Source organism: Dermochelys coriacea, chromosome 17, assembly GCF_009764565.3.
Source record: "Dermochelys coriacea isolate rDerCor1 chromosome 17, rDerCor1.pri.v4, whole genome shotgun sequence".
In the NCBI taxonomy this organism is placed as follows: domain Eukaryota; kingdom Metazoa; phylum Chordata; order Testudines; family Dermochelyidae; genus Dermochelys; species Dermochelys coriacea.
Window position 1 is genome coordinate 12,223,742 of NC_050084.1, and position 16,891 is coordinate 12,240,632.

General features: G+C 41.4%; 1 protein-coding gene across 19 annotated transcripts in view; it reads right to left on the reverse strand.

Moving 5' to 3' along the window:
• Positions 1-16,891, reverse strand: part of KIAA0753 (KIAA0753 ortholog) — a 41,542-nt gene that overhangs the window by 15,300 nt on the left and 9,351 nt on the right. For 12 of the 19 annotated variants that reach the window (XM_043499248.1, XM_038375330.2, XM_043499245.1 and 9 more), the window contains 6 exons: positions 15,415-15,641; positions 13,506-13,675; positions 10,859-10,975; positions 1,141-1,230; positions 901-988; positions 382-465 (listed from right to left, as the gene is read on the reverse strand). In XM_043499248.1, the coding sequence (XP_043355183.1) occupies positions 382-465; positions 901-988; positions 1,141-1,230; positions 10,859-10,975; positions 13,506-13,675; positions 15,415-15,641 (776 nt within the window). Of the gene's footprint in view, positions 1-381; positions 466-900; positions 989-1,140; positions 1,231-10,858; positions 10,976-13,505; positions 13,685-15,414; positions 15,642-16,891 lie in introns of all 19 variants that reach the window. The other 7 variants (XR_006276152.1, XM_043499242.1, XM_043499240.1 and 4 more) reach the window with 1 other exon arrangement.

The window sequence follows — 16,891 nt, forward strand, 5'->3', positions numbered from 1 at the left end:
CGATGAAGTGAGCTGTAGCTCACGAAAGCTTATGCTCTAATAAATTTGTTAGTCTCTAAGGTGCCACAAGTACTCCTTTTCTTTTTATAATAGCCTTATACACTAATTTTCTGAAAATGATTTTGCTTTTTTAAAAAAAATACTTAATATCTATTTTCTCCATGTTTAATGAATTCACACTTCGTATATTTAAAACACAATAGCTCGTCAACTGACAAAAACGTTTCTATAATCAACATCCTAATTAAAGAGGTCATTCTATTATAAGCTACAATTTAGGAAAACAAATCTAATGTCCTATCCTTTTCAGGTCATATACAAGAGAAAACATCATCACGCATTTTGAACAGCTTTACTCCATTATATCCAAACAGAACATACTTTTTCAGCAGCCTGGGATGACAGTTTGTTTATAAATGAAGACTCCTTCAAACGAGTGTTTGTTTCCAAAGAAAGACTGACCTTCTAATGAAACAGAAATATGTTAATGTTTATAAAATACTTTTTATACTGTATTAGCACAAATTCATTATGTTATTAAGGAAAGATATAACATGAATTCCTAATATACTCTGAGCAACACCAGTAATATTGAACATGGAATGCTCATAGTTATTCAAAACTATGTTCCAGTTTATCTGCTTGGCCACAAGATAACAGAAAAAACATTAATTTACTGCAGATATGGCAAATTTAATCCAAATTTTTCAGTCAAGGACCACACTGAGAAGAAAAATATTCTGCAAATGAATGTCTAAAATTGTTTGGATTGGGTGAAAAATTTTGGATATGTTTTTCGCTAACCAAATTAAGGCGACCTACCATTTGCTTTCCCCATTACAAATATTTATAAATCTAAGAGACTCTTCAAAATGTCAAAATAAGCTTTGATTGCATTACCTGTGCTTTATCCAAGAGAGGTTCCAAATGCTCCCGAACTGCTTTTTCCACCTTGTCTGCCAGCTGTGTAGGAGAAGCACCTTCTGACCTATTTAAACAAACAAAAAAAAGTGATGATGCATTTTAGTGAAAATCTGATGTGACAAAAGAACATAAAACCACTGTAAGAAAACAGGGCTATGTGAGAGATCTGCTACCAAATCTGCTTCTGTGCATCACACTTTTAAACTGGATAATTACCTCAATTTTTGTATTTTCTCCATTTCTTCTCTACTGAATTCCGTTAGTTCCTTCATCCTCCTTGAAGTTTCTGCATCAAGCCAAGCTAGTCTTCAGAAATGAAATAAGACAGAGAAGTTAAGAAAATAAAACGTACGTTTGCATAGACTATCTAACGAAATGATGTAAATTTAAGGTAAATGAAAACCTCCACAAAGAATCAACAATGAGAAGTTAAATATGTTAAGTTTAAGGCAAGGAAAATCTTTGTTCTGTCTCCCAGAACATCTTTAAGTGAAACTTTGTTTCAGAGACAGAATTGTCTAGTGGATACAACACAGATGTGAAGTTGAGAAACCTGGATTCTAAACCCTGCTCTAACATTGACAGTGTATGACCCCTGTTGTGTCTCTGGTTCACCTTAAAAGATGAACAACAACATTTATGTACCCCAGAGGAGTTTTAAGAGCCTTAATCAGTTCATATTTGTGGAACAATAAATTCTAGAGATGGCATGAAAGTGGGAGGTATTATTATTACTTTCAGATACAGGGTCAAAAGAAGTTCAATCATTGTGTAATTCCTCAGCTTTCCTAACACACTCTTCTCATTAAATATTATAGTAGACATGGTACAGAAGATTCTGACGTATCTACCATCATCTAGGTATGTTAAGAACAGATTAGAAATTTTTATCCTTAGGCCAAGATTTTCGAAGGAATAAGTGATTTTGGGTGTCTCAACCGTTGAGTGCTAAAGTTGACTCCCCTTAAAAAGCAGCCTTAATGTCAGAAAGTGCTGCATACCAGCCCCCTGAAAATCCTTTAAGATGTCTCATATTGGGCAACCAAAAAGAAAAGAAAAAATCATTAGGCATATTTGAAAATCTTGACCTTAATTTCCTTATTGTGGTGGGCTAAATTCACATATTCAAGATTACTTTAACCTAGTTGGTATGTTATTGCAAAACCCAGTCTGGATTTCTTCCATGCTTATTTAAAGTTTAAAGGATATTTAATGGTGTTTGTGCCATGATACTAAGCAAGCTGCGGTCTCCGTATACCAAACCCCAGACCTTTTTTAACACTGTTTAATGTTGGACTGTGATTGGGTTATATTAAAAACACCTTTGGCCCATATATTCCATCTAATGCAACATTTCTGGCGCTGCAGTGTGGGGCCTGAAGGATTAATACATGCTCCGAAACTTGCATCTTGGCAAACAAGAAATTTCAAAGTTAGTTTAAAACAAACGTGTTGCGCTTCTTTGAGGTAAGCGTGAAAAGCAAACTATTAATATTTTAGCTTTAAAGCAAGTAAGGTCTGTCTTTTTTAAGTTTTTAATTGTTCAATAATCTTTTTAACAAATGCTTTTGGTTTCTTTTTATTCTTTTATTTTGAAATGTCATAACCGTACAGCTAAGGGTAGCCTAGAATTCCTCCTGACCTGTAAGGGGTTAAGAAGCTCAAATAACCTGGTTGGCGTCTGACCAAAAGGACCAACAGGGAAAGAAGATACTTTCAAATCGGGGCGGGGGAGAAGAGAGAGGCTTTGTTTGTGCTCTTTGTTTTTGTGTGTTCTCTGGGGAAGCAGAGAAGCATCAGGTCAGAAAACTCCTTCTCCTAAAATCATCTTAAAATGAGTCTCAGTATCGCAAAAAGAGTAAGTAAATAAGGCAAGGCCTCACCTACATCCCAAGAAAAAATTTCAGGTGTCAACACTAAGTTTTTCCTTGGGATGTAGGTGGGGCCTTGCCTTATTTACTTACTCTTTTTGCAATACTGAGACTCATTTTAAGATGATTTTAGGAGAAAGTTTTCTGACTTGATGCTTTTCTCCTTCCCCAGAAAACACACAAAAACAAAAAGCACACACAAAGCCTCCCCGCTCAGATTTGAAAGTATCTTCTTTCCCATTGGTCCTTTTGGTCAGGCGCCAACCAGGTTATTTGAGCTTCTTAACCCCGTACAGGTAAGGAGGAATTCTTAGCTACCCTTAGCTGTATGGTTATGACATGAGGTTTGCACTTTGTGTGATTGGTAATAATTTTGCTGATTTAATGAAAAGGTATTTTTAAGAGAAAGCAAAAAGATAAAATTAAATGTTTTAAATTGTTGAAGGTTAAACTGCTATAGAAGACATTTACTGAAATAACATTTTAGATAATCCTCTTATTCACAAAATACTAGCTTAATTCAGGGCTGCTATTGCATTGACTATGAATTTAATCTCAAAGCAACAGAGCCAAGGGCTGCTGCAACACCAAACTTTGTGATTTTTGTTGTTGTTTTATGTTTTTGCAATATTTTTCCCCGTTGTGTTTTTCCTTTTGTTTTTTTTGCAGTTTTCTGGTGGTTTTGTTTTTGTCAATGATTTTTGTTGTTGTTCTCTGCATGTAAGACAGCACTGTGCTAGCGTTGTAAGTTAGACTCCCAGAATGGGTTAAGTTGCCACAATAGCAATGTTGTCCTCACAAATATTAATAGTAAAACAGGTGGGCAATGTCTATCAGACTAAAAATGCCTGTGAATTTAAAGCCTTTGTGTATTGGAAGCGTTGCAGGAATGCCAAAGTGGCTCCAAAACAACATAATTTTGTTGCTTCTTTTTAAAGTAGGCAGCAACACACCTGGGTAAGAACGCCATCAGAGCTGAAGTTCCCCCCACCGCATAAGCAAGCTTACCCACTAGTGCATGAAATTTTCATGGTTTGCATAAATGAACAGCTTTAATTGTTTCAGAGTAGCAGCCGTGTTAGTCTGTATTTGCAAAAAGAAAAGGAATACTTGTGGCACCTTAGAGACGAACAAATTTATTAGAGCATAAGCTGAAGTGAGCTGTAGCTCACGAAAGCTTATGCTCTAATAAATTTGTTAGTCTCTAAGGTGTCACAAGTACTCCTTTTCTTTTAGCTTTAATTGTGTAAGTGGCAAAAGAGGGGGGAAGTTTTGCCATACTTACCCATTCTGGGCCTACAACCAAAGAAGAGACAAGAGATGGCTTGTTTCTAAACATCTTACAAACACATAATTGCAGCAGTTTTAAGTTTTCTTTTAGCTACAAATGAAATGAGTTGTAAATTCTTAAGTTTTGTTAATATCTGAAAGGTAAAGTTGTAATGTTTGTAATATCTGCTCAAGTAAGATTTGTAAATCCCAATTTTGGGATAAGGAATTTGCAAACCTTAAATTATAACTGAGCACCTTTTTCTTTTCTTTTTTTTTTTCCTATATGCTTAAACTTTGTAACTGATTTTATGAATAAGCTTCCAATCTGGCTGCTAGCCTGCAGGGGGCGGGCATTAGGGTGTCTGTGTGTTTGCGTCAGGGAAGCCTGGCTGTTTAAAAATAGCCGGAGCCTCGCGAACCAGCTGAGCGGCAGCGAACCAGCGGAGCAGCGGGGACAGCAGAGCAGCTCACAGCAGGAGTTTGCCTGGGACTGGTAAGTATCCGAGTGTGTGTGTTTGCTTGCTGAGGAAGTATCCGAGCGTGTGTTTGCTGGGAGGGAGCCTGAGTGAGTGTCTGATTGGCTGCTAGCCTGCAGGGGGCGGGCATTAGGGTGTCTGTGTGTTTGCGTCAGGGAAGCCTGGCTGTTTAAAAATAGCCAGAGCCTCGCGAACCAGCGGAGCGGCAGCGAACCAGCGGAGCAGCGGGGACAGCAGAGCAGCTCACAGCAGGAGTTTGCCTGGGACTGGTAAGTATCCGAGTGTGTGTGTTTGCTTGCTGAGGAAGTATCCGAGCGTGTGTTTGCTGGGAGGGAGCCTGAGTGAGTGTCTGATTGGCTGCTAGCCTGCAGGGGGCGGGCATTAGGGTGTCTGTGTGTTTGCGTCAGGGAAGCCTGGCTGTTTAAAAATAGCCAGAGCCTCGCGAACCAGCGGAGCAGCGGGGACAGCAGAGCAGCTCACAGCAGGAGTTTGCCTGGGAGTTCGCCTGGAGTGAGCCCAGTGAGGCTTACATCTTGCCAACGTCTCTGAGGAAGCTCATAGTAGGTAGGTGATATGGAAGGGGGGGATTCAGCTGTTGTGACCTGCACTGGATGTGCCATGTTTGTCTTTCTTCCACAGGACAGAAGCGACTTTGTCTGTACAAAGTGCAAGCTGGTCTCCATATTGGAAGAGAAGATTGAAGGTCTGGAGCAACAGGTAACGACCCTGCGTTGTATCCGAGAGACTGAGGATTTTCTGGACCAAACTCAGGATAGCCTTCTAGGGGCACAAAGCTCTAAAGATGTAGAGCAGGTTGCACAGAGGAGCCAAGAGGCCAGTGAAGAAGCTTGGCAACATGTGACCTCCAGAAGAGGTAAGCGGAATGTCCGGGTTCCAGTAACACAGACACAGGTAACTAACCGCTTTCATGTTCTCTCCACAGGTACCAATGCGGAGAGTGGACCAGATGATATGTCTGGGGGGAGAAAGCGGAAGGAGACTCCGCTGGTTGGGAGGCATGAGATGCGATGTCCTGAGGTTGGGGGTTCCACGACCACCACTCCCAAGAGGAGAAGGCGGGTGGTGGTGGTCGGGGACTCTCTCCTCCGGGGGACTGAGTCATCTATCTGCCGCCCTGACCGGGAAAACCGAGAAGTCTGCTGCTTGCCAGGGGCTAAGATTCGTGATGTGACGGAGAGACTGCCGAGACTCATCAAGCCCTCGGATCGCTACCCCTTCCTGCTTCTCCACGTGGGCACCAATGATACTGCCAAGAATGACCTTGAGCGGATCACTGCGGACTACGTGGCTCTGGGAAGAAGAATAAAGGAGTTGGAGGCGCAAGTGGTGTTCTCGTCCATCCTCCCCGTGGAAGGAAAAGGCCTGGGAAGGGACCGTCGAATCGTGGAGGTCAACGAATGGCTACGCAGGTGGTGTCGGAGAGAAGGCTTTGGATTCTTTGACCATGGGATGGTGTTCCATGAAGGAGGAGTGCTGGGCAGAGACGGGCTCCATCTTACGAAGAGAGGGAAGAACATCTTTGCCAGCAGGCTGGCTAACCTAGTGAGGAGGGCTTTAAACTAGGTTCACCGGGGGAAGGAGACCAAAGCCCTGAGGTAAGTGGGAAAGCGGGATACCGGGAGGAAGCACAGGCAGGAAGGTCTGTGAGGGGAGGGCTCCTGCCTCATACTGGGAATGAGGGGCGATCAACAGGTTATCTCAAGTGCTTATATACAAATGCACAAAGCCTTGGAAACAAGCAGGGAGAACTGGAGGTCCTGGTGATGTCAAGGAATTATGACGTGATTGGAATAACAGAGACTTGGTGGGATAACTCACATGACTGGAGTACAGTCATGGATGGTTATAAACTGTTCAGGAAGGACAGGCAGGGCAGAAAAGGTGGGGGAGTAGCACTGTATGTAAGGGAGCAGTATGACTGCTCAGAGCTCCGGTACGAAACTGTGGAAAAACCTGAGTGTCTCTGGATTAAGTTTAGAAGTGTGTGCAACAAGAGTGATGTCATGGTGGGAGTCTGCTATAGACCACCGGACCAGGGGGATGAGGTGGATGAGGCTTTCTTCCGGCAACTCACGGAAGCTACTAGATCGCATGCCCTGATTCTCATGGGTGACTTTAATTTTCCTGATATCTGCTGGGAGAGCAATACAGCGGTGCATAGACAATCCAGGAAGTTTTTGGAAAGCGTAGGGGACAATTTCCTGGTGCAAGTGCTAGGGGAGCCAACTAGGGGGAGCGCTTTTCTTGACCTGCTGCTCACAAACCGGGTAGAATTAGTGGGGGAAGCAAAAGTGGATGGGAATCTGGGAGGCAGTGACCATGAGTTGGTTGAGTTCAGGATCCTGACGCAGGGAAGAAAGGTAAGCAGCAGGATACGGACCCTGGACTTCAGGAAAGCAGACTTTGACTCCCTCAGGGAACAGATGGCCAGGATCCCCTGGGGGACTAACATGAAAGGGAAGGGAGTCCAGGAGAGCTGGCTGTATTTCAAGGAATCCCTGTTGAGGTTACAGGGACAAACCATCCCGATGACTCGAAAGAATAGTAAATATGGCAGGCGACCAGCTTGGCTTAATGGTGAAATCCTAGCGGATCTTAAACATAAAAAAGAAGCTTACAAGAAGTGGAAGCTTGGACATATGACCAGGGAAGAGTATAAAAATATTGCTCGGGCATGTAGGAAAGATATCAGGAGGGCCAAATCGCACCTGGAGCTGCAGCTAGCAAGAGATGTCAAGAGTAACAAGAAGGGTTTCTTCAGGTATGTTGGCAACAAGAAGAAAGCCAAGGAAAGTGTGGGCCCCTTACTGAATGAGGGAGGCAAGCTAGTGACAGAGGATGTGGAAAAAGCTAATGTACTCAATGCTTTTTTTGCCTCTGTTTTCACTAACAAGGTCAGCTCCCAGACTGCTGTGCTGGGCAACACAAAATGGGGAAGAGATGGCCAGCCCTCTGTAGAGATAGAGGTGATTAGGGACTATTTAGAAAAGCTGGACGTGCACAAGTCCATGGGGCCGGACGAATTGCATCCGAGAGTGCTGAAGGAATTGGCGGCTGTGATTGCAGAGCCCTTGGCCATTATCTTTGAAAACTCGTGGCGAACGGGGGAAGTCCCGGATGACTGGAAAAAGGCTAATGTAGTGCCCATCTTTAAAAAAGGGAAGAAGGAGGATCCTGGGAACTACAGGCCGGTCAGCCTAACCTCAGTCCCTGGAAAAATCATGGAGCAGGTCCTCAAAGAATCAATCCTGAAGCACTTAGAGGAGAGGAAAGTGATCAGGAACAGTCAGCATGGATTCACCAAGGGAAGGTCATGCCTGACTAATCTAATCGCCTTTTATGATGAGATTACTGGTTCTGTGGATGAAGGGAAAGCAGTGGATGTATTGTTTCTTGACTTTAGCAAAGCTTTTGACACGGTCTCCCACAGCATTCTTGTCAGCAAGTTAAGGAAGTATGGGCTGGATGAATGCACTATAAGGTGGGTAGAAAGCTGGCTAGATTGTCGGGCTCAACGGGTAGTGATCAATGGCTCCATGTCTAGTTGGCAGCCGGTGTCAAGTGGAGTGCCCCAGGGGTCGGTCCTGGGGCCCGTTTTGTTCAATATCTTCATAAATGATCTGGAGGATGGTGTGGATTGCACTCTCAGCAAATTTGCGGATGATACCAAACTGGGAGGAGTGGTAGATACGCTGGAGGGGAGGGATAGGATACAGAAGGACCTAGACAAATTGGAGGATTGGGCCAAAAGAAATCTAATGAGGTTCAATAAGGATAAATGCAGGGTCCTGCACTTAGGATGGAAGAATCCAATGCACCGCTACAGACTAGGGACCGAATGGCTCGGCAGCAGTTCTGCGGAAAAGGACCTAGGGGTGACAGTGGACGAGAAGCTGGATATGAGTCAGCAGTGTGCCCTTGTTGCCAAGAAGGCCAATGGCATTTTGGGTTGTATAAGTAGGGGCATAGCGAGCAGATCGAGGGACGTGATCGTTCCCCTCTATTCGACACTGGTGAGGCCTCATCTGGAGTACTGTGTCCAGTTTTGGGCCCCACACTACAGGAAGGATGTGGATAAATTGGAAAGAGTACAACGAAGGGCAACGAAAATGATTAGGGGTCTAGAGCACATGACTTATGAGGAGAGGCTGAGGGAGCTGGGATTGTTTAGTCTGCAGAAGAGAAGAATGAGGGGGGATTTGATAGCTGCTTTCAACTACCTGAAAGGGGGTTTCAAAGAGGATGGCTCTAGACTGTTCTCAATGGTAGCAGATGACAGAACGAGGAGTAATGGTCTCAAGTTGCAATGGGGGAGGTTTAGATTGGATATTAGGAAAAACTTTTTCACTAAGAGGGTGGTGAAACACTGGAATGCGTTACCTAGGGAGGTGGTAGAATCTCCTTCCTTAGAGGTTTTTAAGGTCAGGCTTGACAAAGCCCTAGCTGGGATGATTTAACTGGGACTTGGTCCTGCTTTGAGCAGGGGGTTGGACTAGATGACCTTCTGGGGTCCCTTCCAACCCTGATATTCTATGATTCTATGATTCTAATCCTAGGTGGAATAGTTTCATAAAGAGAGCATTATGTTCTGATAATTAGGCCTATAAATTTACCCTAATTGTGAGCTCAACTGTAAAAAGTATATGAAAGTTCATAAAATGTCACAATAATCTATAACAACAAATGTTGATGGGAAAAGGTACAAGAGAGGCAGAAAAACTGAATCAATCCAAACAAAAAGGCCTACTGAGGTAACTCAAGGAATGTGTTAAGATCATGCTTGGTAAACAAGAAAATGTGAATCTGGAAATTAATGAATCAATATTGGTGTGTCAAATATTAGGCCTAATAGGCCAATGAAATAATGATTCGACAAGCTATTCAATGCATCACTCCCTTTTTGGGGAAAAGATGGAAGAACAGATTGAGGCCACTGGAGCAAGCTTCGCCATTATGGCTGCCACCCACCATCTCTTGGATCACCAGACCCTCTTTGTCCTAATCCCAAGTGATGTCCTGATCAGACAGGGCCAGAGATAGAGACCAAGGCCTTGTCTACACTACAAGGAAAAGTCGATCTAAGCTAGGCAATTTGAGTTACGTGAATAGCGTAACTCAAGTTGACGTAGCTTAGATCTACTTATCACGGGGTTCACACTACGCGATGTTGACGGGAGACACTCTCCCGTCGACTCCCCCACTCTTCTCGATCCGGTGGAGTACAGGAGTCAAGGAGAGAACGATCTGCATCGATTTAGTGGGTCTTCACTCGACCCGCTAAATCGACCACTGGTGCATCAATCGCCACACGTGGATCCCCCGGGAAGTGTAGCTCCCGATGAAACCCAAACACCAACTGGGAAGATACGGGATCAAACTTTAACAGCAGCTCCAGCCCATCTCAATTAGTGTCTTCTGTTTTCCCCAAAAGTACAGTTATTACCATCTTTGACATCATCAAAGAGACTGTCAAACAAGGGGGCCCTTTTCCTTTTAAAATCTCTCCAGCGATAAGGAACGGGAACAAGAGATGTTGTTAAAGTGAAAACCTTACTTACTATTTTACATTTCAAATGCTTTAACTATTTTTCCTTCTTTTCTTTATATTTAAGAACAGGTTTAAAAGATGATTAATGGTGTTTGTGCCATGGTACTAAGCAAGCTGAGGTCTCTGTTTGCCAAACTCTGGACCTTATTTAACACTGTTCAATGTTAGACAATGACTAAGTTATATTAACATTTTTGGCACATATATTCCATTTAACACAACATTGCTTATCTCTGTATCCCCATACTCAGGGAAAGTGAGCCTAGTGCTAACTGTGGAGCAGTCTTCAGAGTGGGGCAACTATTGGAGGTACTGTGTAGGAATTACCAGGTTCCCTCCACCCTGTGGGAGAAGAGGAAAAAAAAAAAAAATCTCCCGACTGCCAGGAGGGGCTCAAAGGAGAGCAAATGAGAGTGTAAGACCCTTTACCTCCAATCAGTCAGGTAGGGAGTGAGCTGCAAGCCTAACTTGATTCCTTCCTGGAGTGGTGGGAAAAAGAGAGCAGAGAGGCTCCTCCCATTTCCTCACAAGAAGATGACTCCCTGGTTCCATAGGATGGTTTAAAAAAGTGGTGTGGTTTAGCCCTTTGTATGAAGAAGTGGCCTTAATTCAGTGTTTGCCTGACTAAAAAGTGTTAACTGTTTTACCCTAAAAATGTAATTAATTCCATAAAGTGAAAAGAAAAAGATATTTAGAAAAATAATATATTATTGTTTGTGTTTCTGGATAAAGATATCCAGGCCAACCTGAGAGCTTCTTTTTCAATGGCTCCCAATCTTCCTTCTTCGGTTCCCTCTTTTTGCAAAGCTGACTGTTCTCTTCTGGAAGCTTTGGGACTAGCATTCATGTATCCCCAAGGAGCACTGTAAAGGAGAAAAATATATATAATTTTCCCTTTCCCACTTCCCTAACGAAAAAGATTTCTGTTCATAGCAGGCAAAATTATTATACCAAAAACTGACTCAGTTAGGCCTCAGTCCTGCAAGAACTTGCACACATTTCACTTTACTCACTTCAGGTAACCCCACTGAAGTGAAGGGGTGTAGGCGTGCTCTCAAACATAAGCATGTGTGAAAGCGTTTGCAGGACTGGACTGGAGTGGAAAAAAAAATGGACATTAACATGAGAAGTCTGGTAACATTAACCTTGAATTTTCTCCCTTTTGTCAACATAGGGCCTGCAATGGGTTCCATGCAGAAGCCGAGTTACACCCACATGGAACCCACTGCAGGATCAGGGTCCTAGTTACTTTAACGGGTTGGAGCTATCACTTGTTTACAGGAGTCTAGCTAACATTTTTTAAATAGTGAAGAAGGGAAATAAATTCAAAGAACCACATTTAAGTTGCAACAGAACTTATACTGCCATCTTAGGATCTACTTTTTCAAAAGTTTATCTCATATTCATTGTGTTATCACATTCTGAATTAAACTTCAAATAATTTATATCTATTAAAAATATAACCACTATTTAAAACATGCATTCAAAAAAAAATTCTATATCAAATCAATTATTCATGCATTTATTCCTAGATCCTGCAATGAATCAACAAACATTGCTTGTTAATCTGTAATGTGTAAGAACATGAGAATGGCCATATTGGGTCAGACCAATGGTCCATCCAGCCCAGTATCCTGTCTTCCAACATGGGACAGTGCCAGATGCTTCAGAGGGAATGAACAGAACAGGGCTATTATCGAGTGATCCATTCCTTGTTGTCCAGTCCCTGCTTCTTGCAGTCACAGGTTGCGTCCTATCTTGTAATCAATTATTGATCCATGAGAGGACCTTCCCTCTTATCTCACGACTGCTTAGTTTGCTTAAGACTCTTTGGTGAGGAACCCTGTCAAAAGCTTTATGAAAGTCCAAGTATACGATATCCACTGGATCACTCTTGTCCACATGTTTCTTGACCCCCTTCAGAAAATTCTAGTAGATTGGTGAAGCATGATTTCCCTTTACAAAAGCTGTTTTGACTCTCCCCCCAACACCTTGTGTTCATCTATGTATCTGATAATTCTGTTCTTTACCATAGTTCCAATCAATCTGCCTGATACTGAAGTTAGATTTACCGACCTACAATTACAAGGATGGCCTTTGGACCTTTTTTAAAAAAAATTGTCATTATATTAGATATCCTCCAGTCCTATGATAGAAAGGCTGATTTAAGTGATAGGTTACATACCACTGTTAGTAGTTCTACAATTTCGCATCTGAGTGCCTTCAGAACTCTTGGGAGAATATCATCTGGTCCTGGTGTCTTATTACTGTTTAATTAATCAATTTATTCCAAAACCTCCTCTACCGACATCTCAATCTGAGATTGTTCCTTAGATCTGTCACCTAAAAAGAACGGCTCAGGTGTAGAGATCACCCTCAGATCCTCTGCGGTGAAGACTAATATCAAGAATTCATTTAGCTTCTTCACAATGGTCTTGTCTTGTGTGTTTCTTTAGCAGTTCAGTCATCCAGTGGCCCCACTGACTGCTTGGTAGGCTTCCTGCTTCTGATGTACTTAAATTTTTACTGTTAGTTTGTGTGGCCTTGGCTAGTTGCTCTTCAAATTCTTTTTTGGCTTTCCTAATTATATTTTTACATTTGACTTGGCAGTTTATGCTCCTTGCTATCTTCTTCACTAAGATTTGACTTCCAAATTGTAAAAAATGTCTTTTTGCCTCTAACTTTATTATTTAGCGGGGGGGGTCACTATTGGTCACTATTACTGAGCAGTCCAGTTATATTCACCTTGTGGACCAGATCCTGTGCTCCATTTAGGATTAAATCCAGAATTGACTCTCCCCTTGGAGCAGCCAGTCCTGGAACCTACAAGAAGCAGCCATTAAATGGTGTTTAGAAATTATTTCCATGCCGTCCTGAGGTGACATGTACCCATTCCATATAGGCATATCTGAAATACCCCATTATTACTGATTTTCTGTTTTTGTAGCCCCTCTATTTCACAATCACCATCCTGGTCAGGTAGTCGATAGTATATTCCTACTACTATACTCTTGTTTGAGCATGAAATTTCTATCCATAGAGATTCTATGGTACAGTTTGATTCATTAAGATTTTTACTGTATTTGACTCTATGCTTTCTTTCACATATAGTGCCATTCCCCCACTAGCACAATCTAATCTGTCATTCCTATATATTTAGTACCCTACTATTTCCGTGTCCCATTGATTATCATTGTTCCAGCAAGTTTCTGTGATGCCTATTATATCAATATCCTCATTTAATACCAGGCACTGAAATTCAGCCATTTTAGTATTTAGACTTCTAATATCTGTTTACAAACACTTATAAAATTTGTCAATATTTAGTTATCATTCCAATATAGTTATGCATTACAAACATAAAAAGCCTGACCCACTTGAATGTTAACGTACCGTTTAGGTGAAGCAGGTGGGGAGGTAGGATTTGGAGGTACCCAAGTTATTCTACTCTCCTTAACAAGTGGTTTGCTCTCTTTTAGCCTGAAAGCTACAGTGGTCTCTTGAAACCGGGCATGCTTTGCCTGAGGCTGCACAGGTCTTGATCTTGGAAGCTTACGGATTCCCTTTAAGACATGTTAACATTCAAAAGATGTTCAGACTTTACAAATACATATTCCACACTGTGGATCAGAATTTCTGTCTTAGGGTCAGGTCTAAGGGACTGATTCTGCAGAGTTGAAGTCAATGGAGGTTTTAATACTGACTTTCATTAAAGTATGAATGCACCCAAATAAACTGTGGGGCCAATCCTGAATCCCTTACTCATGCAAACAATCCAATTGTTTTTAGTGGCAGTATTCACACGAGTAAGGGCTTTTTACACATGGGTATTTGTCGTTCTGGGCCTGCTCATGAGCAGAGCTATTTAGAGATTTATTAGGACTTCTGCAGAAGGGAGTGGCACAGCTGATAAATTTATATTTACTAGGCTAAGAAACTAGACAATTGTTCTACAGCGGGTAAATTCTGAAAGCCATTTTTCACTCGTAGGTATGAGCTATCCTGACGTCTCGTTGAAACACATGGACTGAGTTCACCATGTTATGGATTATTAAAATGCTTAACCTAGCTGTTCACTGATATTAATATAGTACAAACAAATATATATAATTACACCAAATCTCCTGATTTTTCAGGCTGAGGTGAGTGAGAAAAAAATCCATCCATAAATGCCCCAAAATTGAAAATAGATATTTTTGGATGCATTTCAGAAGATTTTTAAAGAAGGACATGCCAGTAACATGCAAAAAGAATGAACGAGTTTTCTTGCACCAAGGAGGCCATCTGCTGGTTGCAAATGGCATTTACTAAAACACAAGTTGTTACATAATTACAAATAATTATTTTAATAAATATATCATTAATGTAATGGGATGAAATATTTCAACTTTAAGTCCAAGATGAAAAACAGCAGTCCAAATCAAATACCATACAAACACTTACTTGCACACTAATTTTCTGCAGAATTGTTATATGTTATTTCCAGTTATGCAATTTATTTCCAACTGGTGATAATGCTGCTTTTTTAATGATATGTTTTTTTTAAACTGATCACAAGAGCAGAAATAACCAAGAAGCAAGGAAATGCAGAACACTCAGACTCAAGGGTGGCCATTCAGGTCCCATGGAGTAATAAGGTCATTTTTTCAGTGTTTGGAGTGAGGGGAGAGCATTTAGGACCTGATCCAACAGCCACAAAAATCAACAGAAAGCCTCCCAGTGACTCCAACCAGCTTCCTCCTGAAACACGCCAAGTGTTCTCTATTCCACCTGAAATGAATGGAACTTTACAATAGTGCAGCTGAAAGCAGTTGGCTTTAATTAGTTTTAATTGAATGTACCTATCTCAAGGGCAATGTTAAAGCCCTTCCCTTTCCTCCATATCAACTATATTTATTAGGGTGCTAAAGGGACACCACTGACTGAAAAAAAGATGACCATACTTCTGTCTGAAAATGTGCTACCTACTACTATTGCCAACATGAAACAGAATTCTCTGTTTTTCCCAATGCATTTATTTAAAGCATTTCATAATACTTTGTAGATAGTTAGCTTTTTCTACATGCATTGTGAAAGAACCATGGAACAGAGGACAGAGAAAAACTATTTTTAAAAACAGAAACGTGGTTATAAAGAGAGAAAACCTGCAGGGACACTCAGAGGCAAATATAGAGTCTGAAACCACTTTTAACTTAGTTTTTGAAAGTTACTTGGTTTCATGTTGATTTAACAGTGCCTTACATTAAGTTAAAGCTCCCATAAGAGAAGAGGAAAGGGTACATTTTAAGTGTCATATTTGTACCTGTTTGGCAGGTAATAATACACCTTTCTTCTTCAAAGGTCCACTTTCAAGCACAGGGACTTTTTTCACAGCTCCAGCTCTCATCAATGCATCCTGACTTGTTTTTAAAACTGCGTCTCTGTCTGAGGTATGAGAGTCATGCTCTTGCTGGAATTCTTGATCTGATAAATCAGCATGACTGCTTAGCTTCTGTGCCAATGGAATATTTGCAACATGTTGATCTTCATCTACATAAATAGTTAAAAATAAACCTTAGATTGGAAGCTCTTTGGAGCAGGGACTATCTTTCTGTCCTGTGTTTGTACAGAGACTAGCACAATGGAGTCCCAGTCCATGACTGGGACTCCTAGGCACTACTGCACTACAAATAAACCACCACCACCACCACCACCACACTGGTGAACTCCAAACATTTCCTTTGCCAAATAATACACAAGCTGGGTCTCTGCTTTGCTTCAGTAAGCAGTTTATATGCCTATATTCAAGGCCACTTGAGGACTAGAAAGACGACAACACACACTACTAGCAGCAGGAGACGTGAAATTCAGTAGATAACTAGGGACATGCTCTCTCTTTAAGTTCACGAAAAAACAGGATCATCACACAGATTATACTCTCAGTAAGAAACGAAAGGAAGTTAGCATATGCTACTCTAAGAAACAATTCTGTGAGGAAGACACTACACATTATAATACTAATGTTATACTTTGGACTGCTTTCAGGATGTATCAAACTGTTTTAATGAAACCTCACAATATAGAAAGAAAGTGTTATTAAGCCTATATACAGAGAGGTTAAATGATTAGCCCAAGGTCACGCAGCAAACCAGAGGCAAAGACAGAAATAAATCCCAGAACTTCAGATTGCCAGTCCTCTGTTCTACCCATAAGCCAATGCTTCTTCTCTGTGCCTTGAAACTCGGAGGAAGGAAAAGGATAAAGTTACTGTGTGAGGGGAAAACAGTCTAGAATTAAGAGATAGGTTTTTGTGCTTTTGAGAGAAAGGCAAAAAACCCAAGAAACTACACAAAACTAAGGAAATTCTGAGCTAAAGCTTTGACACCACCTTTCATTCAATCCAACTGTGTACCGACATTGCTGCATCTATGGTGCAGATTCCCCAACAGTGGGCAATCCAATATTCCACTAGAATGTACTTCATAAATAGCTATGTAGATAGTTAGATTTTCATCTAAAGAGACCCTCAAACGTCTATATTGCAGTATATAGCTGAGGTGGTTCTTTACTAGTTGATTGTAATGATGTATATAAAATATATCTAACTGTGCTCCAAAGCAAAAAGTTAACAACAGTATGGCAAATATATTTTTAAAAGAAAGTTAAATAATGAGGTTTAAGTTGGTACATGAAGCTGGAGGACCCTCTTATGGCAACAATTTGTCATTTCATGTGAAGCATTGAAGGAATTGTGTACCAAAGCTGCAGGGTTCTGGCAAGCATACGATGAGCAAGACAAC